At 39.3% G+C, this 23,187-nt stretch overlaps 2 protein-coding genes across 4 annotated transcripts; both read right to left on the bottom strand.

Annotated features, from left to right (window-relative positions):
* Positions 1–3,979: 3,979 nt before the first annotated feature.
* LOC122640091 (protein disulfide isomerase-like 2-3) lies at positions 3,980–22,507 on the bottom strand. Of its 3 annotated transcripts, XM_043833216.1 has the most exons (10): positions 22,490–22,507; positions 14,099–14,235; positions 13,181–13,339; positions 11,539–11,652; positions 7,613–7,770; positions 6,201–6,300; positions 5,027–5,203; positions 4,791–4,936; positions 4,427–4,573; positions 3,980–4,338 (listed from the first exon to the last, which is right to left on the bottom strand). In XM_043833216.1, the coding sequence occupies exons 2-10, from the start codon at positions 14,225–14,227 to the stop codon at positions 4,164–4,166; spliced, it is 1,305 nt and encodes a 434-aa protein (XP_043689151.1). In that variant the 5' UTR covers positions 14,228–14,235; positions 22,490–22,507; the 3' UTR covers positions 3,980–4,163. The 3 variants fall into 3 exon arrangements, with proteins under 3 accessions (XP_043689151.1, XP_043689150.1, XP_043689152.1); XM_043833215.1 differs by lacking the exon at positions 22,490–22,507 and having other exon boundaries at positions 14,099–14,281; XM_043833217.1 differs by lacking the exons at positions 5,027–5,203; positions 22,490–22,507 and having other exon boundaries at positions 14,099–14,281.
* Positions 21,015–22,538, bottom strand: LOC122640092 (ethylene-responsive transcription factor 3-like). Its single transcript, XM_043833218.1, has 2 exons — positions 21,180–22,538; positions 21,015–21,139 (listed from the first exon to the last, which is right to left on the bottom strand). Exon 1 carries the CDS (start codon positions 22,212–22,214, stop codon positions 21,471–21,473), a length of 744 nt encoding a protein of 247 aa, XP_043689153.1. The 5' UTR covers positions 22,215–22,538; the 3' UTR covers positions 21,015–21,139; positions 21,180–21,470.
* Positions 22,539–23,187: the final 649 nt, after the last annotated feature.

Raw genomic sequence — 23,187 nt, 5'->3', positions numbered from 1 at the left:
GGGGTGGTAGATCCTCTGAGTGACTAAGAAATGGAAATTCTTTTCTTAGAGCTAAAGGGTCTTCATTGCTGCCTTTAGATTCTTCCACCATGATCAGACTGGGCTCATAAAGTAAATTCTAATGGTTTTCATTATAGCTAATTAAGCTGCAATCTACTTTAATTATACATGTTTGGGTCTGTTCAAAAAATCGGAATCGGCCAAGGCCAATCCTGATTTCTCCTATTTCAGAACAGTTGATTCATACTCCGTTAGGTACTTGATCGATACATCAAAAGCTTCAAAGCTGATGGAACACGTTAAATCAAACCATTTAACCTATCCCATATTAAGCTAGTCCAATCTAGCGTCCATACACTAGAGTGGGCACCATTAGAAACATAACACACTCTATTTCTAGGGTTTAGGTGGAATCTGACTAATTCCAGCCGATTCAGAACAGAATCGCATCGAAACTGACTGGCCCTTTGTAACTGACCTCAAACCCTTGGGGGTTTGGTTCCAAAAAAAATTACTGTTAACCATGAAGTTAGGAGCATTTCTGATTTGGGAAAAGTAGCTTGGGTAAATTTTGATTTAGATAAAACCATATTTTGAGTGAAAAAAATGCTGGGTCTAGTGAAGGAAGAACAAAATAAGACTATGTGTAGAGATATATCAAGTTTAATAATAAGTACATTACATATAAATAGGTTTAACACATCATATGTTGCCACAATATCATGAGATTAGGTGGCTAAATCACAGGGCTTCCCTCTGTGTCAATCCAAATGTATGAATAGTCAAAATCAATATTCCATATGACACCCATTAATTGGGCAATCCACCAAACTTTAGAACATATGGGGTCTGGGGTGATGGTGAATGACAGCATGTGCCGTCCCATGTGTATTGTATCTAACAGCTTGAGATCCCCAATAGTATATTAATCTAGAATGATCCATTGTTTGCCATTATCTCAAGCTAATGAGAGAGGGAGAGAGGGAGAGAGGGAGAGTGGGAGAGAGATGATGAAAGATGAAGAAGCGTGATTTATGCACTGAGAAAGATATATAAATAAGAAAGAATGATGAGACAAGTGTCCTATAAAGAGAGATCAGCAAAGCTTTGGTTGATATAAAAAGGGTTACGGTGTCTAACATGAAGGCCCACAAGTCACAAAATAGTGAGAAGAGGGAGGCAAGTCTTATGGGCCATGGCTTAAGGTTATTCTATCACAGCCTCGCAGGTTTGGGTGTGGTGGCGGTGGTAGTTGGTGCTGCGGACTCGATCTTTCAAATGTTTGTCAGCTACGTGTTTGCTTGAAGCGCTGCTTACGGCGTTGGAACCAATTGGCACTTTGCCACAGGAGGACTCGACATCGGTGGTTTCATATTCTATTTCCATCATTGCCTTCGCTAACGTGCCTTCATAGAATCCTTCTTAAAATAATTACAATCATATGGAAGTCTTTAAATCTTCTTAAAAACGAGTGATGGGTGAGTCAACGATTTGGGTTGTGTGTTCAAACCTAATAGGTCGACCGATGTATGCCACCGGAAGGATTTCTTCCTCCAATTATGTGTTTGTCGTTTTAATCAGATCAGTCCAACCTGTCTAGTTGCGCCATTGACCCAACAAACCCGCCACAGCAGTTAGTAGTTCTCTCTTAGTAACACAGGCTTGCAGCTTAATTAAGTAATTAAACAGTAAAAAAGGAAAAGAGACCAATTAACAAAGGCTTTTCTCTGAGTCTTTGAGTTCTTTCTTTCTCTTTTCCATGGTCACCGGAGCCAATTACTTTTTCTTTCTCTTCTCCAGTGTCATTGGAGCCAATTACTTTAACTTTACCCCTACACACACAGAGTTAACACAGTCAAAGATACTTGATGTGCATTATTACTGTGTAGGCACTAGGCACTAGGCACTAGGCACTAGGCACTAGGCACTAGGCAGGTAGACATAGCCCTCAAGTCTCATCCGTCGCTGAATACAAACCTTGTTTGTATGGCACAGGTGTTGAACCATCAACCAAGAGTCCAAGACCTTTTGATGTCGTGTTTTTTTTTCCAAAATTCTCAGATTGGTTTTAGAAAAGAATGAAATGGATAGAGTTATGGATTTAGTTTAGGCTATTGGATCGGGTATTTGTCATTTGGGAAAAAATTTTGCTGTTATACTTGTAGCAGGATTGTTACTTGTTACAAGGTTGACTGGCAAGGAAATGAGATCTTAAAGAGTATTTTAGGAAATACAAAAACAATAAAATTTTTTCTATCATCTAAGAAATCGATATGATATCAATTCAGATTGGCATTGGATTGTGTCAGATGGTTTTGTCCCTGGTTTTCGAATTTGGCTCTCCTCCAAATGTGGCGGGAGTTGGAGGATCCAGCCCACCAACGCAAGAGGTGTTTGGGTCATTTAACTAGTGGGTCCCATGTTGGGCCCCATTGTGAAATGACCAAACCATTCCCCTGTTTTTGTTGGGTTGGATCTTCCAACTCTTGCCATGACTGGAGAAAACCCAAGTCCCTTGTTTTCTTAAAAAAAATTAGGTTTTTTTTGACAATTTCACCCCTGGTTTATACTGTTTCATCAATATGAGATCGACTAATTATCGGGATCAGTGGTTAGCGATAATCTGATCCCAATATCTCAAACCGTAGATAGGGTTCTATAAAAAAAAGACTCACTATACTCTCTTTATCTCCAGTGATTTGGGGGTTATTCATACATGCTTGGGGTTACAATATCTTCATTTTTGGAAGCGGCCATACTCAAATTCCGTAAAAGCTTTACCAATGTTGAATAATGTTTTTTAGATGTCGAGTGTTGTTTCTCCAAGCCAAGTTCAAATAAGCGGAATCTGTCAAAAATCGACCTGGAATCATTCAAATTCCGGAATCAGTCTGAAACCTAGAAGCCTTTTTTGGCTCGACCGATTCAGATTGGTAGGGATCAGGATTGGGCTCTGCTGATTCCAATTCTAACCTGCTAACTCGATTGATCCAGATTGGTAGGAATCGGGATTGGGCTTTGCAGTGGCCAATGAGGATGAGTGCATGGTGGATCTGATGGAATGGAATTTTTAATTTCATTGGGGTGTTGTGATAAATTCACACATTCCTATGTTTGGATGGGTGCAAGAGCCACACAACCAATTAACATTCTTTTTTCTTGATTGTATTAACTAGTTAAATTTCTTATCATAAATAGTAATGATAGATTTTAGTGTAATTTTTATTTCACTTTTCAAATCCAAGGGATTTAAATGCAAAGTAAAGTACAATTTAATAACAAAAAAAAAATTAAAATGAAATTTAACAACCGAAGTATGGAAAGATTTGCATTTAATGACATAACCATGTGGGTAATGATTACAAAAGTTTCTTTATTTGACTTGAAATTTTCACTTCCTTACCCTTCAGTTTCCCTTGCAATCAAACACATGATACATTTTAGAAAGTAATTTTTATTTTATTTTTCAAATCCAAGGGATTTAGATGCAAAGTAAAGTAAAATTTAATAACAAAAAAAAAAAAGTAAAATGAAATTTAATAAACCAAATATGAAAAGATTGCATTTAGTGATATAACCATGTGGGTAATGACTACAAAAGTTTTTTTATTTGACTTGAAAATTTTACTTTCTTACCCTTCAATTTCCCTTGCAACCAAACGCATCAAACGCATCAGATAACAAAAATTTCTGCAGATCACATATGTTGACTTCTAACATAAAATGTGTTGATTATACTTTTTGGCTATTTTCACTCCTTTTTTAAAAAAAAAAATTCACATCTAATAAACAGGACCTAAGATATTATCAAAAATATATATGCAGTGTTAAATTGGTTAGGGAAACATAAACATGGAGATTGCATGATGCCCAACACAAACAAAAAAACAAAAAAAAAAACACTCGAATTGTTTTACAAACATTAATCTTCTCTATCAATGCATTACTTACAATAATAGAGATTGAATTATGATAAAAATTATTCTAGACAAACATTAACAATCTCCATCAGTGCACTGCTTAAAATAAAGAGATTGATTCATGATACTAGCCTCTTCACTCTGGACAACACCAAAAACACTCTTCCACTGCTCCCGCTGTTACTCCTACATTTTTCTGTCCCTATTGTTTTCCCTCTCATTCCTTTAGGTTCTCTGTACAGTTCACAATTCTTTCTTGCTGACATTGTCATCCCCCATGAGTTCCTCAAGCGAAAACTCGTCTTCTTCAAGTATTTCACCATCTTTACCATCCCAAGGTTCAGTTTCCATGACCACAGGGGCATTCTCAAGAGGTAGAGTTCCCTTGCCACCACGCCCAGCTTCCCTCACAAACTCCCTGCAAAACAACCCAATTATGCTTATTTTCATTCTTTCTCACCAAGTTCCCACATTCAACCTGAAGGTATAAAGTGAAGTAAAATTACGTGATTTGGTCGAACTCAAAGGCACTCCTGAGTGGGGCATAAGCGCGTTTCTTCACATTCAGAGCTACCAAAGCTGGGAAACCATACCCACCAACACCTACTTGCTTCTCTAGATCTGGTTGCTTACCAGCAGCTGCCCAGACATAGCTGCACAAGAAACACAGTTTGTTAGAACAATAGTCATTCAAAATATGTTGGCTGACATAAAAAGCTATAGAGATCTCATTTTTCCACAAATAAACTGGAGATATTTAAGAATTCAATGCAGGTCCTGACTTAGTCTCTGACAGATACATGTTCGGAAACCTTGACTTGATTCGAAGGACCTTGTACTAAAGTGATAATGAACCTCACTGGAACTTGCCTGTAAGGACTTTTCTTGAATCTCTCTGCAACTGATAACAAGAGCTCAAGGTACTTGTTCCTCCCCTCTGCCTTCGAGTCCAAAATGTCAGGGACGAAAGCAACAAAACAGATGGCAGCTGAGCTGCATTTCTCTTCCATCACATCCTACACATCACCAGGACATGTTACTTCCATCAACAAACGCATAAACTCAATGATTACCATAAACCTGTGGAGGCAAAGAGCATTTCTTACAGGGCCAGTCAGTTCAGTCACTTCAGGGGGTGCTACATTCATCTCCAGCTGTTCTAATGCAAATGCTTCAATAGCTGAGGCAGCTCGTGCACCTTCATATGGGACGGGGCTGTCTTTGTCAGCACCAAAAACCATAATGGTAGGGAATCCTTGTACATTAAACCTGCTCATTAGAGACTGGTGACCCACCCCATTAGATACAAGACTAAAGAATGAGCACTACTCTTATGAGCTTTCACACATGCGCACAAACAAGGCCCAGACATTAAGGGAGAGTTTGCAAAGTATTTTTAGATTTTTCAGTTTGTGAGTTAATCACTAGAATCTCTTTTTCAAACCAAAATACTTCAGACTTGGAATCCTCCCCCAATACATAACAACTCTTTATTAATCGCTCACCCACAACAAGTAAATGGCTCCCATAACTAATTTAGACTAGAATTTTTCTTGTAATTTTTTTTGGATAAAAGGCAGCTGCCTGGGCCTCTAGAGCCTGCACATGCATGCAGGCCAATGGGAGTGCACGCACAAGCATCCACCTGGGCAGGATTTTCACCTTTCCATGGGGGCAGGGCAGTATTGTGTCTAGCCGCAGGAGCCACGCTGGTCATGCGACCAGGTAGCGTTCTTTTTCCCCCTTTTTTTATTTTTTACCACTGCATGTTATTTACTGATTAATTATCAGTTGTAGACCACCTAGCGAAAATAATTATAAGCAGATAGGGTCCTATTTCATAAGAACTGTTGAACAGATCAGGGACATTCATAATATTATACATTCCTCAGAGGACCAGGATTGCCATTAATCAAGTCCAACCTCTGGATTCCCAAGGACAAAAAAACAGCAAGATCCATGGGGGCTATTCCATGGTCAGAAGACCCAAGAAATTGAAATGATCAGAAATGAGACCAACTACAGCAGCATAACTCTAATACTCATCAACATAGACAGTTAGGTTGCCAGCTTCAGAGAGGAGCATAAAGCTAAATTTCAGGCAGGTCATAACTCTGCAAGTTCCAAGCTAGAGCTAAAACCCATGCCCAATTAAAGTTCACACACCTATGAATTAACTAACTGGTAGCATAAACTATCTCTTTGTTGGGGAAAGGATGGGTGGGCAAGGGAGGGGAGTCTCGAAACAGAAACCAATGAACACCAAAGTCTTGAAGTTACCTTTTCTGAATCACAATCGACATGACCCAGCTTCACCTTCCCCTTCAAGTTGTTTGCAGCTTTCTTCCACTCTGGTGCCAGCTTCTTACAGTGTCCACACCTTGTCGAGGGAATGAAAGGGTGAGGGAAATAGAGCCAAATAAAATTAAAATCTAAAACCGAAAAATACAAATGAGAAGAGTTCAAATTTACAAACAAAATTCAACTCCTACAATTGCTGTGTATGTAAAAGAAAATACGACAGGGAAAAATATTGCTGTGTTAGTTGGGACTCTCTCTCTTTTTCAACTAGTAATTGTTCCTTCATAATTAAAAAAAAAGGATACAAGAAGTCTTTAAAAGGTGGCAATGTCATAACTGGTAGAACCATCCAAAAGCAGAAAGCTTGTCTCACAAAGGAATGTTAGTTTCAATTCTTACAGTCATATATTGAACTATTGGTATCCTTGTGCTTTCTGCCAAGCTCTCTCAGGATGTACAAGCATCACAAAACACAGTTATAACTATTTCCAACTTGTACCAACTAATAGTTTTACGGCTGAATTCTGTTGGACAGTGTACAATACATCTCATCTCCAAAAAAATCTCAGAAACAGAGATGGCACGTTATCAAAAGGTGAATGATGAACCTATCTAAAAACATTTTGGACAATTCATTTTATGGTGTCTAACCCGTCAAGCTCTTACAGACTTAGCACACTTTCATGTTTCTCATATTAGAACTACTTAATTTTGCAGCTCATTAGCAAATTAAAGGGCTTCCACCTATTTGATTATCATATGCTTCACTAAGATGAAGTGGAATGGCACAAGTGCAATCACTTTCTTTTCTTTTGGAGACGATCTTCGTTTTGTTTGTCTCACATTTCACAACATAATGGATCCACCACACCTGAAATCTCTTGTTATTCTATAGCTTGAGTGCATTTTGAAGGACACACAGTCCCCTCTACTTAAATGGCAAGTTTGAGTTGAAAAGCACTATGCAATGTGGCAAAATAAAAAATGCCCTCTCCTCTGGTGTGTATGACCTAGAGTCTGTCTTCTTTTTTTCTTTTTCTTTTTTGGGAAAGCTCAAGTCACAAAAAATCAATTACATGGTGAGCATTACAGTTTATGTGAGGTACAAAAACAATCAGATAGATAGGTTTGATCACATCTATATGTCGGTTTTTTTTTAAAGTTAGTATATAGTTTGGTTATGAAATCCTCTATTAGCAAAGATTCAGCTTTCCTTAGTACTCAGTTTTATTTTTTTTATTTCACCCCAACATCCCCGGGTGGCAAGAGGTGGGTTGTCAGCTAGTTATTAATATACAACAATCTGATGAAGATATAGCTCAGTAGCTCTCACCTTATGTGCACTAAAGAAGTCATTACATAATATGCAATGATAGGGATTTAAAACTTACCATGGTGCAAAGAACTCAACAATCCAAAGATCTTTACTTTTAAGTACCATTTCGTCAAAGTTACGAGACGTCAGTTCTAATGATGCATTAGGTTCAGATTTCTCATTTGATCCTCCTGCTGCCTTTCCATCTAAACGTTCTTTCAAAAGACCCTTAATCTGCAAGCAATTAAAACCTCTGAGTGTTTATGCACATAGTGAACTTATGAGGGAAGAGGCTATGCATAAGTAGAGAACTATGCAACCAAGAAACAAGACACAAACAACTTCCCGAATGGAAGTTAGGGTCTGTTTGGCAACGTTCTTAAATATTTCTGTTGTTCTTCGGTTCTTTTGGAACAGAAAAGAACAGAATTGTGTTTGGCAACACCGGTTCGCTTTTCTGTTCTTTTGGAACGAACCAGGTAAAAAGAATACAAACGTTGATGAAAAAAAGAACAAACTTAAAATCTGTTTTTCTGGAAAAGAACAAAAGTAAAGGCTGGCCCCCCGACATTCAACACCCGTCAACCCCTTCCCCTCACACCACCTTCAACTTCTGCAACACTACTGCCCCTCTCCCTATCTCTCTCGTCTCTCGTCCCTTTACTTGGATCTCTATGATTGTGGATGGGAGAGAGAAGAGGAAGAGTAGGAGGGATTGACGTGGAAGTCCTCTGCCGCAGCCATTGAAAGAGAAGAAGCCCTCTGCACCTAATCCCCCCTTTCACGATTTTGACAAAGAGAGATCAGTGGGTGGGCTAGGTATCAGTAAGGAATTTCTTTTGGGGGTGGGGGCTAGAATTCGTCGAGAGAAAATAGGGGTTTTCGGGGGTGGGTTATCAGATGGGAGGGGTTTTCGAAGGGTGGGTTGCAGGGTCACATGTGTGCGGGAGGAGGGGTTTTGCAGAGAAGAAGAAAGGCGCAAGTGGGTTGGTGTGTTGCAGGGGAGTAGCAAGGGCAAGGGAAGTGGGTTGCAAGGAGGGTGTTGGGTGATGCGCAGGGGCAGGGGTTGCAGCAGGGTCAATTTAGGTTCAGGGGTGCAGTTGGGTTCAGGGCATGCAGTGGGGGTGTGATGCATAGGAGTGGGGTGGTTCTGAGAGATACACGGGCACAACATTGGGGTGGCAGGGTATGGTCAATGCACAAGGGTACGGTGCTACAGCTGGTCATGCAATTTAGGTGTTCGGGGATGTTCAGAGGCAATGCGATTTGGGTGTTGGCCGATGCACAGGGGCATCGCGATGTGAGTTTTGGACGATGCACAGGAGTGCTGTAGTGCTGGTCGTAGAGTTGGGGAAGAGAGGCAGAGTTTGGGGGGGGGACTTTTTTTTTTTTTTTTTTTTTTTTGTGTACCAAACATATTACTAACTTGCAGAAGAACTTTTAATAAAAGAAACAAAAATTCCAACAGCTGACTAAAAAGTACTTATTTGGAACAGAAACATTGCCAAACAGACACTTAGTAGAGCCAAGAAAAAGGACTTTTGAAATGGACCAAATACTAGTTTACAGAGGCGACAGAGATAACTACCACATATAAGTAAATTTGAAGTCGGAACATATCTATTCAAATGTGCTCCAATTAAGCATAAAGAACAAAATGATCCCAGATGATCTATATGTAGGATCAATATTGATTTTGCATGGACATGGATCCTCATGCATCAATCTGGGATTCATCTAGATCCAGATTGGATCTGAAAATTCAGATGATTTGGAAGTGTATGGATCCAATGCAGACCCAATCTCTGTCATACAATACCAACAGCTTTTGCATTCTAGACTTGGGAATGTTGTTGCAATAAAAGGAATCATACCAAAAGAAGAAGTCTAAGGAGCAAAGATTCACATGGAAAGTGCAATTTTTTTTAGTTTGTAATAAAATTTAGGGGGCTAATTCTTTTGCTTCACATTCTGTTAAGGAAGGCCTCCTGCAATGCTATAGATCTCCCTTTGGCAGCTTAATACTGGTGCTCAAAGCTTTGTTGTGAAAGCTTTCCAACAAGTCCAAAATGGCTTAAATCTGATTTATATTGAAAGAGTTATGTTCCAGTCAAACTTAATTTGGTGTGCGCGAATGCCATCACAAATCGTTTTGAATGAAAATATTTTGGGGAATTTACTTGGACACCCCATAGACTATTGCTCTTTTTTTACTATCCCCCTTTTTCAAACAATTACTTGAACACCCCCTGCATTTTACCATTTCTTTCAAGTAGGTCCTGTCAGTCAGTCAATCACCATTTAGTGATGACGTCATGGCTTAGAAAAATCCTAAATGCCCAATTCGTCATTCTTCTTCTTCTTCTTCTTCTTCTTCTTCTTCTTCTTCCCGCAACACAAAAACTAGCAAAGGTGACTAATACCTGTTCAATAGGAAAAACTAGTGGATTTAAGCTCCAGGAAAAACCAGCAATTGAAAATCCAAAACCCTAGGGTTTCACTTTACCGTTTACTGGCACCATGGTGTAGCTGGGTAAGGCAACTTTAGCCTTTTGAGGTTAGGAAGATCCGACGATTCTCTCTCTCTCTTCTCCGGCATTGACCCTCTTCATCTCTGTTTTAACCTCTTTGATTTGATTTTTTTAGGATTTTCCAAGGTTAAAATATGTAAAGGGCAAGTTTGTAATTTACACTTAACATGTTTCAAAAGAAATGGTTATAAGGGTAAAATGGACATTTCCATTTAAACATTGACAACAAACTAACATTGTTAGGTTTCAGGGGGTGTCAAGTAATTGTTTGAAAAGTTGGGTATTGTAAGAAAATGGGCAATAGTCTAGGGGGTGTCCAACTAATTTTCCCAAATATTTTTTTAGACATCAAAACAAATGAATATTTTACCGCACTTATGGTTTTTAGCAATGTTTTACCATATTAAGATTTATGAATTTTTTAGATTTGAAAAACCCTAGCATTAGAAAGTTGAAAATTTCACCGACCATCGAAAATCCAGTTTTTGTTCTTGAATTGGGAGGTTGACTTTTTATCCTTTTAGAATTTATTTTTTAACTATTTTTGTTGGATTCAAATAGAGGGTATTTGTGTATTTATGAATAATATCTTAAGTAAATGAAATAACACTTAAATGACATTTGACATAAATAAGTGTCTGTCCTGGTTTCCAACCAGGTTTCCTCAAGTTTCGATGGTGATAAGTGACACTTATATAGGTATTCAGGTTGAAACTACCGAAATATGGTCGAAACTGGTCGAAACCCGTGGAAACCCCGTACTTTTTAAACTCCCACCATAACTCGTCTCGGTTTCTTCCGAAACCGAGATATCTCGGTGGTTTCGGTTGGTTTCGACCGAGATCTCTTTCCATGGAGATACCACAAATCAAGGGGGGTGTACTACCTAATGGTGAGTTTGACCAGATGAGCCTGTCACATGGCTCAAAATGGTGGATCCTAAAGGCTTCATGAGTCCATGTAATGACCTTTTCTCTAACATTTAATTTGCATTTAGTTCTTTGTTCTTTACTCATTGTATTTAGGAGTCGCAAAAAAAAAGGTTGCTTCTCTTTTTCGACACCTGGGTATTTTAATGCACAAAAAAGAAGCAAATATAGCTGGAAATAAGAGAAGGATCCTGTTGTTGTATGTCAATATACATTGTTGTGGCCCTAACTTAACAACTCGAACTTTTAGGATAAGCGGTTGTAATATGATATCAGAGCAAGTAGGTCAAGTGTTCGATCCCTGGGAAGTGGCCCCCCCTTGATGCTAAATGATGATTTCAAGTGCAGAGCCGTGTGTATGGGCCTGCATGTGAGGGGGTGTTGTTGTGTGTTGATATATATTGTTGTGGCTCCTTACTTAACAGCTTCAGCTTTTAGGATAAGTAGTTGTAGAAGATCCAATAGTAAAAAAAAGAGGGGTGGGGGAGACAAAAAAGAACATCTCGGCAAGAATATTCAAATTTCAATCCACTACAACAAACCTGCTTGGTTGCAAATTCTGCTATGGGTTTGACATCCCTTGCTCCTTGGTAATCTACTGGAGGCTTGCCAGGTGCAAACACCTTTATGGTTGGAAACCCTCTAATTCCATACTCCTACATGAAACAGAAGATAAATCATTAAAGGTGATAAATCATGGTTATAAAATCTTCTAAGAATGGGTTATTAGATTGAATGGGCACAAAAAGTTAGAGAACAAGGACAAAATACAAGTTACACTAAAAACATGTTTACATTATATACAGTTAAATTAGTACAAATGACACTTCCTAACAATAAACAATGTTATAACCTAAAGATATCTTTCTGGTAACCCAATTCTTTTCTACCTTTAGCATGCTATACATATTTAACCATGCAGGATGGCCAATCAATATCTACCTAGTTTAAGCTACAAGATGGAAATCACATTTACACTGAGAAGCCCATAGTCTGTTAAACTTGCTTTTAGGATTAATTGTATACCTTCATTAAAATTTTGAAAATCACCAATAAATCTCCAGACAGACAAATTCAGAGATGTTGCAGGCACTAGGCAGGCTTTGATCCATAAATGGATAGTTAAAACCTAGGCAACAAGCCCGTTACTGTTTTCTATTTCAAGACTCAGGTCAAGGACTAAAGAATCAGAATCGGATTGTCGGATTCAGATTGGAATTGGACAAGACTGATCCCAACTCTGCCCAATGATTCCCTTCCAAAATTTAAGGTTAGAGTATGGTCGATTCCGGCCGAGATCGATCCAGATCCCGGTTCCGGGTTTTTAATCCTTGACTCAGGTTGAGTGAAGAAATTGTTGTAGACATTATACATTTTGTTTTCCTCAAAAAGAGAGGGAGGGAGAGCAAGATTGCCTGCAAAACAAAAGCGTATTAACTAAAGCTGTTTTCTATTTTAGAGTTGCCAAGTCAAGCACTAAGGCACATATCCACATCCTTGTTACATAAGGCTTAAAGCGATAAATGTGTGTCACATGAAGGGTAGAAGCATAGGATAACCACATTACTCCCTGTGTTTATGCAAATGTGGTTCAATAAAGCATAAGATAATTAGGGGAGAGAAAAGATGTTTAATGATGCCCATCTACCAAAAAAGATCCTTTAGAAAGAAAATAAGGTAATACAGATCTCTCTCTCTCTCTCTCTCTTCACCAAATGCTAGATTGTTAGGTCAAGATGAGGATTGAATGAAAAAGAATATTCAAGAGAATGAGAAACAAATACCATGTGCACAGGCCTTTTAGGTTAAAAATATAATATGAGCTCTGTAAGCTGCTATTCTTGTTCCCCTCCTTTCTTGCTTATATTAATTTAAAAAGATATTATGAGCTCTGTAAGCTACTATTCTTTTTCCTGGATCTTTTCCTGCCGGTAGGATATCCTGACACTTCGACTAAAGGGATCGACAATTATACCCAAATCAACGACAATATACTAGGATTATGCAAATATTTGTATGAAAAATTGAAAAGGAGTGTATTAACATTTTTTCTCCATTACTCCATCATCATCAACCAGTTCGGAATCTCATTTGACAAATAAGAGAAAGAATCGTCACAAATTGATGTTTCTAAGTAAAATTTTGCAGTCAACAGAAGTCAAGAAAAGGATCAATGTAGTACACCTGAGCAAGAGCCTGATGTGCATCAGCATCAAGAGCTGCCACAGTAGCAATACCCTTCAACACGGTGGCTGCCTTCTCCCATATAGGCGTCAGAGCTTTACAATGACCGCACCATGGCGCAAAGAACTCAACAAGAACAACCCCATTTGAATTTAAAACCTGAGATAATTCCCAAACACTATTAGAAGCTGACATACGAATGAAGAAATTTGATTTGTTCCCACAAATTAGCCAGTCTCAATGTTCTAGACAAGCAGTTAGGTTAGATAAGAAACCTGAAAGTGTATCTAGATATTCTATATTAATTTTTCTCAAATATATTTTATAAGTTTCTGAAACTAAAAGAAAGCTCTAGCCTGATCAAGTGATCAACAAATCAATACTGAACTGCTGTAAACCTGGGTGATCTTATTAAAACACAGAAGTTGCTAGATGAGCCCACAGGAATCGAGAATGGCAAAACTTGCAGCAGGACCACTCCATACCAAGCACTTTCCTTGCTCATAAACAACAACATGACTACAAAGGGGAATTGACATTTTATTTTTGAACGGTTTTGGCGGGGGGGACCAGAGGATATTGTACTTCCAATTTCTCAATATAGCCACAAAAGTAGATTGAGTTGAAGATTTGCAGTCCATAATAGAAATCCATGATCCGATCACTAAAACCAAAACCCAGATCTTGAATCTGACCAAAGAAAGCTTGTTGCTTGAAATCAGTTAACTAATTGGTCTCTGCACCCACTCGACTGGGTATTGCATTACACATTTGAGAAAAGCAAACTAGCAAAGCAATTGATCCAATGGGCAGTATTTATTTGTGATTTTGTGGGCTTGAATGTGTTTTCAATTGTGAAAGTCGATGGAGTATCTGAAAACACAGGAGGGCAAAATGGAAATGGTAGATCGAGATTACCTTGGACTTGAAGTTTGATGGATTAATTTGAAGCACAGGAGACGAGGGCCCGTAGAGTGCACAAACGCTACCTCCGAGCTGAAGAAATAATAAGAGAAAAGCGATCCAAGTTACCGACGACGAAGACATTCTCTCTCCCCCTCTCTCGCCCAAAAGAACAGAAATTTTTTATAAACCACTTGAAACTCTCGGATTTTGGCTCTCATAGCTCTGGGTTCGAGCAAGAGCAGCGAGACACGTATAGAATCCAATGGTAAATTGCCACGTGTCTCATAAGGTATTCATTGCCTTTTATAAACGGTAATGGAATAACGGTAAGGGGCCTGATATGGGTATTTATGGTATAAGGGCCCATCAAGCCCAGACTCAGACTGGCCCAGAATCTAGGTTACGAAGTTCAGGCCCAGGCCCTCCCTATCTACAGAAGCCGGTAAGGGCCTTGGCCAGTCACACTAGTGCTATTTTGGTTGCAACTTCAATGTTGAGCTCAAGATGCATGTTAAAGTTTCAAATTTGATTGTGCATTGTATGGTTCACTTAATTTGGTAAAATTTGGAATCTTTTACCTTGAGTGGAGAAAATAAATTTATTAAAAACGAGAAAAATATTATAGCCATGACATCAGAATATTATTTCTCTCTCACATTGGATTCTTTATATTTTTTTTATGTCTCTTGATCTGACCATGTGGGTCTCGTATACAATGATATCATTCTCCGCACCGCCATTGATGTGTCGTGCAGATTCTTTCCCACACTATCATCATAGATGATCTAATATTAAATTTGCATTGTTTAACTAAAAATTAGGAGAAATCAATTATTGGTTACTCAATGGCCCAAAAGAGGGGTCTTATATTTGAAAACCGATAACTTTCACAACCTCAAATCCAAGCCGATTTGTTTCAATTTAAACTGGTTTAATTCTGTTCATATACTATTTCAATAATTCAGTTCAAACTCGGTTTAATTTTGAAACAAATAAAGTAGGGAAGGAAATTACAATCTCATGAAAATTTAGTCTTATTGTGTGAAATCCGGTACATTTCAATCCTTTTTACACAACTCCCCCAAAAAATCCATGATTGTAGGGTTTAGTATATTTAGATTTGATTCGGATTTAGTTATACGGGATTACATTTCATTCAGTTCGGTTTGATTCAAGTCAATGGTTTCAATCTAAAGCCAAAACCAAATAAAAAATCACTTTCTACAACCAAAACCGGACCAAAATTCTTCAATCCTGTTCGGTTATAAACAGCTATTTTCGGTTTTGGTTTCTTAATCGACACTGTTACCTCTTTTGGGTTCCAAGTTCATCCTCCTTGACTGGTTTTGCAGGTGTCAAAAACAAAAAGGGAACAAGTTAAACCCAGTCTAACGAAGCTAAACCAAACCAAACTGATTTCCTATTGGATTGATTTCAGTTTATGGTATTATGAAACCGGTCGAAAACCCAAAAAAAAACATGTTTTCCTTGAGTGTTTACAATATATACATGGTAAACCAAAGTCAAACCGGACCGGAACCGATATCAAAACCGGTTAAAGCCCAAAAAGAAAACCTAAATACACCAAAATCAAATCGAACCGAAAAATGAGCCTTCCCTTATCGGGGCAGCTTGAGTTTGGCCCAATATAGCCTGAACCGATGGTTTGACAACCCTAAGTGGTACATTGGTATTCACCAAAAAAAATTTCATAAGCACAAGACACTTAGACAGCAGTTTATTGTAAGGGTATCAATCTGACCCCGCCAATCCGAGCCTGCCCTGAGCCCGAACAAGACTTGTGTTGAGCTTTCAACCCACAGGGCGGGCCTGGGTTGAGTTTGGCCCTACCCAATCCAATCCAATCCTATGTATTGTGTATGTAATAATTCTCTTCTCCTCGTTGATGGATATCTCATTTGTACACTATCTGCTCTTTGTTTTCCATTTATAAATAACCAATAAATAAAATTATGGGCGCAGGCTATATATACCTAGAAACATGGGTGGGGTTTGGGTCATTGAGAGTGGGTGGAGGGGGGGGGGGGGCTGGTCATTTCACCCACCCCCATGTGTCTGGGCGTATGCGCCACAGTGGAGAGAACTTTATCCCTCAAATTATAAATGAGTAGTTACATGGAAGGTATTATGTACACTCTTTCATTGATTGATTCATGTTTTTTTTCCAAGCCATCCTAAAGAACTTATTTCCCTCCCCCCCCCCCCCCCTCCCCTCCCCTCCATTCCCCTTAGTGCATATAGGGACACTTATGAAAAAAATATGGGCACCCTGGGTCAATCAGGTCCAGCCCATTCCTGAAATGACAAAAATTAAGGGTTGAAATGGCCAACCAGGCCCAACCCATCCCAGCCCAACCCAATTAGAGTCAATCAGGGCCGGGCCGCATTGGGCTGAGACATCCTAGCCTGATGTAGGGCTAGGATGGGCTTGGGCTGAATTAAGAGAACTTGAAGTTTAATTGGGTTTTTGGAAAACCGGGCCCAACTCGGCCCATTGACACCCCTAGGACGTTATTACCTTTTTTAACAGTTCTCAGAGAACAGGGTTATAGGTATCCGCTGATACTAGCCGATATGGTATCAGTGAATCAGCTAAAATGCCAAAGATTTTAGGTTAAAAAAATGGTGTTTTTATTTAGAATCGTTCTGATGTGGACCGATTCGATATCGACATTAGTTGGGAATGATACCAGTCGGATTAAAATCCTCTCCAATTCCTTGATCCCCAAGTGCGGTGCAGTTCAGGGTTGAGAGGTTGACACCAGACAGGTGCGACATTCAATGATCCAAGGTTGATTGAGTCATTTTTTTTTGTCTTTCTTCTCGAGCTCGGCACCGTTAGATGTCGCGTTTGCTAGGTGTCAAGCTCTCAGGCCCTAACTACACCGCACTGCACTTTTACGGATATGAAAAGGATTTTTTTCCACAGGAGTCCCGATATCAATAACTAAACCCCTACCACAGAAGCCAGAAGGGAAAGAAAAGTTGATCAAATTATTAACTATAGTTTCCTGGTGGTTCAGGAGGGAAAAAAATTAGAGGATAGCTGAACCACCAACCATGTTTTAAGTATTGAACCAGACAATCAGGTATTTGGGGAAGACGTGCTTCAAGAATCATTGCTTATAAATAAACCCATGATCCATGGCTCTCTCTCTCTCATTCTTGCCATTCGCCTTATGCACTTATGCCTTTCCCATGGTTGCTATTATTATTCTTCATTATTTCCTCTGTTTTTTGGTCTTTTGGTGTAGATTCAGTGTATTTTGGGTCAGATCATGTCTCATGACAATTATAGGTTCAAAGCATTGCCACATTAGAGGGGTTTTTTTTCTTTTGGGGGGGGCGGGGAAGAGATCAATTCAGATCGTCTACGGCGCAGTTGCCCGTGGCGGTCTGTGCGGCGCAGACTGGGCTGCACATGCAATGACCGCCTTACCCCTGCTCGGGTAAGACGTTTGGGCAAGGGTAAAGCAGTCTTTGCGCGTGCAACTCAGTCTATGCCGCTTAGGCCGCTATGGGCAACACGCCGTAGAGGATCTGGATCAGGGAGAGAGATAATGATTCAGAAAGCTCATTTCATTCCAAATGAAATAAATGTCAATTTTGAAGGATGGATGAAAGGTTTGATAATTTGTTTTTACCTTTAATCATTTTTGGTTGTTAGTGGGCAAAGCCAAACGCGTTAGATAAGTTTAAGCCCCGACTTTCAACTTTCTGGTGTTGATGGTATATGGCACCTACACACACCTCTCCACATGATCATGAGAATTGAAAACTACCCAACATGCCCACCTCTATTAGTCTAGGCTATTCAAGGTTATTAAACTCGGAATTGGGATCAGGATCGGTTCCAGCCGATTCCGATCTGATTTCATCCTTGAATCATCTGCCCTATGAATCGGCCGAGGAAGGGAGAGAAAACTTCCACTCTCGAAGGTGAAAATAGAATATCTTCATTCAAGGCTGACGCTATGATTGGACTCTTGGAATAATAAATATCAGTATTGACTCCCACCTCCTATTTACAAATGCGGTTAGATCTTATGGGTTAAGAGGTTCTCTCTTCACCGTGGATAAAAGGAAACTCGGTTAGGATTTGTTCTAGATTTCTAAAGTTAAAATAGTTGAATTATTTGCCTACCATTTGTGTCATTTATCGACTATTTGTTGTTGGCTTGTTGAAAATCATCTTTACTCAGTTAAGGCATGGAAATCGATTTGTGCTCACCTATTTGATGTTTTGTTTTCGGTTTCCTAACTCTATTTGTTCGCAATTTGATTCCATCAATGCTCGTTTCCTGAATTTCTTGGTCACACATTTGTAACCTTAGGACTTCCGGAGGATTGGGTTTTTACTCTTAGTTATAAATTCAAAAGAGGTTCTTGGGTTTGGAATAATATCTCTAGTATTATACCACTTCGATGAAAAATTGTCTATTGGAAGGTAGGCATTGGAGAGTCTATTAACCTATGGAATGATTTTTGAATACCTATAAATGGGATCTTCTGTATATTAGATGTACGATGCTTTCTATCCGACCTTTTTCAAAGGTCTATGAGCTATTGAACACAAAAAGTGGAACTCTCTCTTTTCTGTTCACTTTTCTGTTCACTAAAAGACTATGGACAGCAAGGGGTGTTAGGCGGCCTACAACCAGAATCTCTCGAGGCCTCTTCAATCTTTGATTTGTTTACCCAATTTCTTGTTTCCCCACATTAGTCCGATACAAGATAAATGTCTTTTCTTTTAGAGCTTACTCACCCCTGACCTTGCAACAATAGTAAGTGATGGGAGTTTTCTTCAAGCGTCAAATCAAGCCAGATGAGAGTATTATTATGTCAGACAACTGTTTTGTTGCAGTTTGGCTTGATCTTTTCGAATCATTTAAATCGACATCTGGACTGATTGTGAAGATCTAGTTTTATAGATATGGTAGAATTCCTGCGAATGACCTTGGGAGGTCCATTTTGAGATGTTGCTATTTCTTCGCATCACTCCTACTCATCATCTTATTATCTTAGCTAGGGGAAGTAAATGTAAATCAAACATAGTATATGATGTAATCTTTGTTATTTCCTTTTAATTATTTTCTCTCACCCAAAAAAAACTATTTGTTGCTCAACTTCATTATCATACAAATATCTAATTAAGTTGTAACCATTTCAAAACATAGAAGTTATAGCCAAAAAAGAAACTAATTGAACTCAACTCAACTTAATTTAGTCTTATACCAACTAGATGAGATAGGCTACGTGGATCCTTTTTTTCCATTCGACTCTATTCAAATCCATATTGGTTACTAGTCTTATGTCATGAATGTTTGTCCTCATCATTTCTCTTACGAGTTATTTTAGGCTTACCCTTGGTTATTTTAGCTCTTTCAACTTGATATCACCACTCCATAATTTTATTAAACAAAGTAATTAGCCGAATTATTCCACTAATTGCTAGTTCATCCCCTCCTCTATTGGAATAACATTTGGACCTATTGTTGTACCTATTTTCATCTTTTTTTAAAAATTTTACTTCAGACACCCTAATTTTTCGTATACAATTGAGGCTTTTGATTTCTAAAAATCATTCTAACCTTTAAAACACTATTACTTGTATTTTTTTTTCTGGTAAGTTATAGAAATAGTATTTATATTTCTCTTTAGGGAGAGAGTTATTAAATTATTAGAAAGAATAGACTTTATTTATACCTTTTTAAATCTTACTTAATTTTATACTAAGTTTTAAAACTAGATTTCTCAATCTTAATAGAAATTTGAACTTCATCATTCCACCACCAAGTTTCCCTAAATGAATCAAAGGAAATGGTTCTCTGAATAAACGCAGCATAGAGGAACACACCAACGAGCTATATCAAAGAATCGTTATCACCTTCACTTCCTACCCGCTCCAATTCCTCACATAAGAAAAAAAATGACCACCTTACCCCCTACCCGAACACACTGCCCAAGGTGGAATAGGGTGGTCATTTCTGATACTATATGAGGGATTGGAGAGAATTGGAGCGGGCAGCAAATTGGAGATGATAAAAATTTAGTTTACCCTACCCCAATTAATTAAACTACTGGCTCAAAATTTTAAGTAGCAATGTGTAATAAAAATAGAATTAGATTTAGATTTCTAAAAGTTAAAAGTGTTGACTACCAAAACCTCATCTACCAGGTACCAGAAGCTCTACAACAAGATCTAATAGCTATAAATTATAGAGACATGTGAAGTACTTCTCACAGACCAAGGCCAGCGCCAGCCCATAGGCCACGCCATTGGCATATGTTGCAGCAAAGACGCAACTCATGGAAATACGTAACAAACAATTACTTGGGAAGCTAATAATCACACAACATGATCACAGATTCACACACACCACCACCACCACCACCATGTGCAATTATAAATGGTTGCTCATCAAAAGAAACATCTACGGAAATGTCCAATCGCTAAACTGTAACCTTGCAATCTCTGCAATGGGCTCACGATTCATGCACAATCACATATACACTCAGAGAGAGAGAGAGAGAGAGAGACAGAGAGAAGATTTCTGGGTTTGGCTTGAATCGTTTGTTAAAGGTGCCATCTACCTTGCACATTCTGAAAAGCTATTTATGACTATGGTCCCCTGTTCTTACTTCCTAGAGCAAGGAATCTGAACCCATTACCCTCTAAAGAAGGGTTACCCAATTACATTGGCTCCTTGATTGCCTGAGAAGTTCTCAAAGATACTGCAATGTGGTGGTCCAAAGAAAGATACTCAAATCTCCACATTTCAAACCAAAAGCAAGGAAGAAAATTACCCATCCTTGTTCTTCTCAAATCGTTGCTTCAGAATTACAAATAATAATATACATGAGAAATCAGAGAGAGATCGAGAGAGGGGAGGGTGAAGTTGCCAAATAGAGATTGCAATTTCTCTCTCATTCATTGAATTAGAATTTTCTCTGTTCTTTTGTACAATAAAAAAAGATGGGTAAGATACAACAGATCGGCAGACCAAAACTCCAGTCCAGATCCAACCCCCCCTCCCCCCCCCCCCCCCACCGCCACCACCACCACCACCACCACCACCACCTTAACTTCAACAATAGAGACGAGATTTCAAGCCCATGAAGTTGAAGAAAGCTCCAGATCGCAGAGCTTATACAATAATCGATATATAATCTAGCAAAGAAAAAAGTGGGGGAAAAACCCCCCAAACCAAGCGAGTGATTCATTACCAAGATAATTATCTTCATTAACTATCTTTTTTCGATTAAGTGAGAGGGAGAAGGGAGAGTGGTAGAGTTGAAAAAAGGAAAAATGAAAGAAGAAAAAGAATTTAAGCAGACCCAGATGCAGAAATACATAGAAGCATCAGAGGCATAAAGCAGTGCACTGGAAATCATCACTGGTAACGACGTCGACATCCAACGGTGGTAGATTGAGGTCGAAAGGCAAAGGTCTATGCAAGGAAGAGGAGGCGATATCACCGTCACCATCAATAACCGAGGAATTCGAATCACAGTCGCTGTGGCAATCCTCAGGAAGAACGGGCGGTGACGGAAGGAGCTGGCGGCGGTGGTGCGACCTAGCACTGGCAGTAGCAACCAGAGTAGACGAAGAAAGCTTAGGCCCGCTAAAGGATTCGACAGTGCTGCTTAGATTGCTAGTCGTAGGCCTCTGAGGCGGTGGGTGTTGATGCTGGTTGTGCAATTGTGGGTGAGGAGGGTAGTTAAGGTCGTTGGGGTTGTTTTGTTGAAACGCAAGAGAGTTGCGGTGGAGATGGGGAGGAGCAGCGGCAGAAGCAGGAGGGTGAGGAGATGAGGAAGAAAGAGGGTCGAAAGGGAAGTTAGTCTTAGCCTTTGGACCACGGAGAGTTCTGGCGGCCGCGTCGTAAGCACGAGCAGCGTCTTCGGCAGAGTCAAAGGTACCGAGCCACACACGTGTCTTCTTCCATGGGTCTCTGATCTCCGCTGCAAATCTCCCCCACGGTCTCTTCCGTACCCCTCTGAATCTCATCTCTTTCCCTACGTTCTTTGACCCTCCTCCACCTGATCCGATCGTCACCGCCGCCGCGGCCGTTCCCGTCGCCGCTATGGTACCTCTCCCTCTCCCCATGGTCTCGGCAAAGGGGGCGCCGGTAGAAAAGCAAGAGATTCAGACAAGTTGATTATTGGAAAGGAGATTAAATCTGCTCTTCACAAAAAGAGAGAGAGAGAGAGAGAGAGAGAACAGAGGAGGCGTTTGGAGGATGAAGGTTGAAGGGAGGATTGAAATGGGTTGTGGGTGAGGAGGTTTGAGGGGAATCCGTGCCTTGAAATCTGGCCTCCACCCTCTTAACAACTCTCTCTCTCTCTCTCTTCCTTGCTCCTTCCTTTCTCTCTCTCTGTCTCTCTATCTCTCTATCTCTCTATCTACCTTCCTCCTTCCTTCTTCTTTCCTCTTTTCTTTCTCGATTTCTATACCCTATTCACGCCCCCACACAGACCGACCTGATTGCTTCTCTGTTTGCTTTATTTCTTTTTGTTTCGTTATTATTTTTAATGAAAGTGAAATGACAAAAACACCTTCACTGTTATTTTCTCTTTCTTTTTTTTTTTTCAAACAAAACCTTTTTCTTTTTGTCGTTTGGCGCTAGTGCCGTGGAAGGGAAGAGGATATATATTTTTACCAAAAAAGAAAAGGATCTATGTGGTTTCTAAGGTCATCTTCATCGTTGAATAGAAACCTTCCTTTTAGATTTTGTTGTTTTTGGGTAAAAAAATGCTGCCTGGTTGCATAGAGTCTACCTCCTATGTATAAAATTGCTGTCTCGTTCTTGTAAAATAAAAAATCTTATCGATATTGATACATTTATGTGCATTTTCATAGGTCCACGTTTGAGTAAACTCTATGTGAGGCAACGAAATCTTATCCTTTTTTAGTGAAAAAAATATGAGAGATGGATAGACATATCAAGGATGGCACCAATGGGAGCACAGGATGATACATCATACAAGAGGGGCAGAGGAATCCTTTCAAAGGACAAGGGAAGAGAGAGATAGATACAGTAGGCGCTAGCTTGCGATATACTAGCAATATGTCCAACCTT

This window comes from Telopea speciosissima, chromosome 9 (assembly GCF_018873765.1).
Source record: "Telopea speciosissima isolate NSW1024214 ecotype Mountain lineage chromosome 9, Tspe_v1, whole genome shotgun sequence".
NCBI lineage: Eukaryota > Viridiplantae > Streptophyta > Magnoliopsida > Proteales > Proteaceae > Telopea > Telopea speciosissima.
Note: the sequence above shows the minus strand (reverse complement) of the source record. Positions and strands in the feature narration are given on the sequence as shown.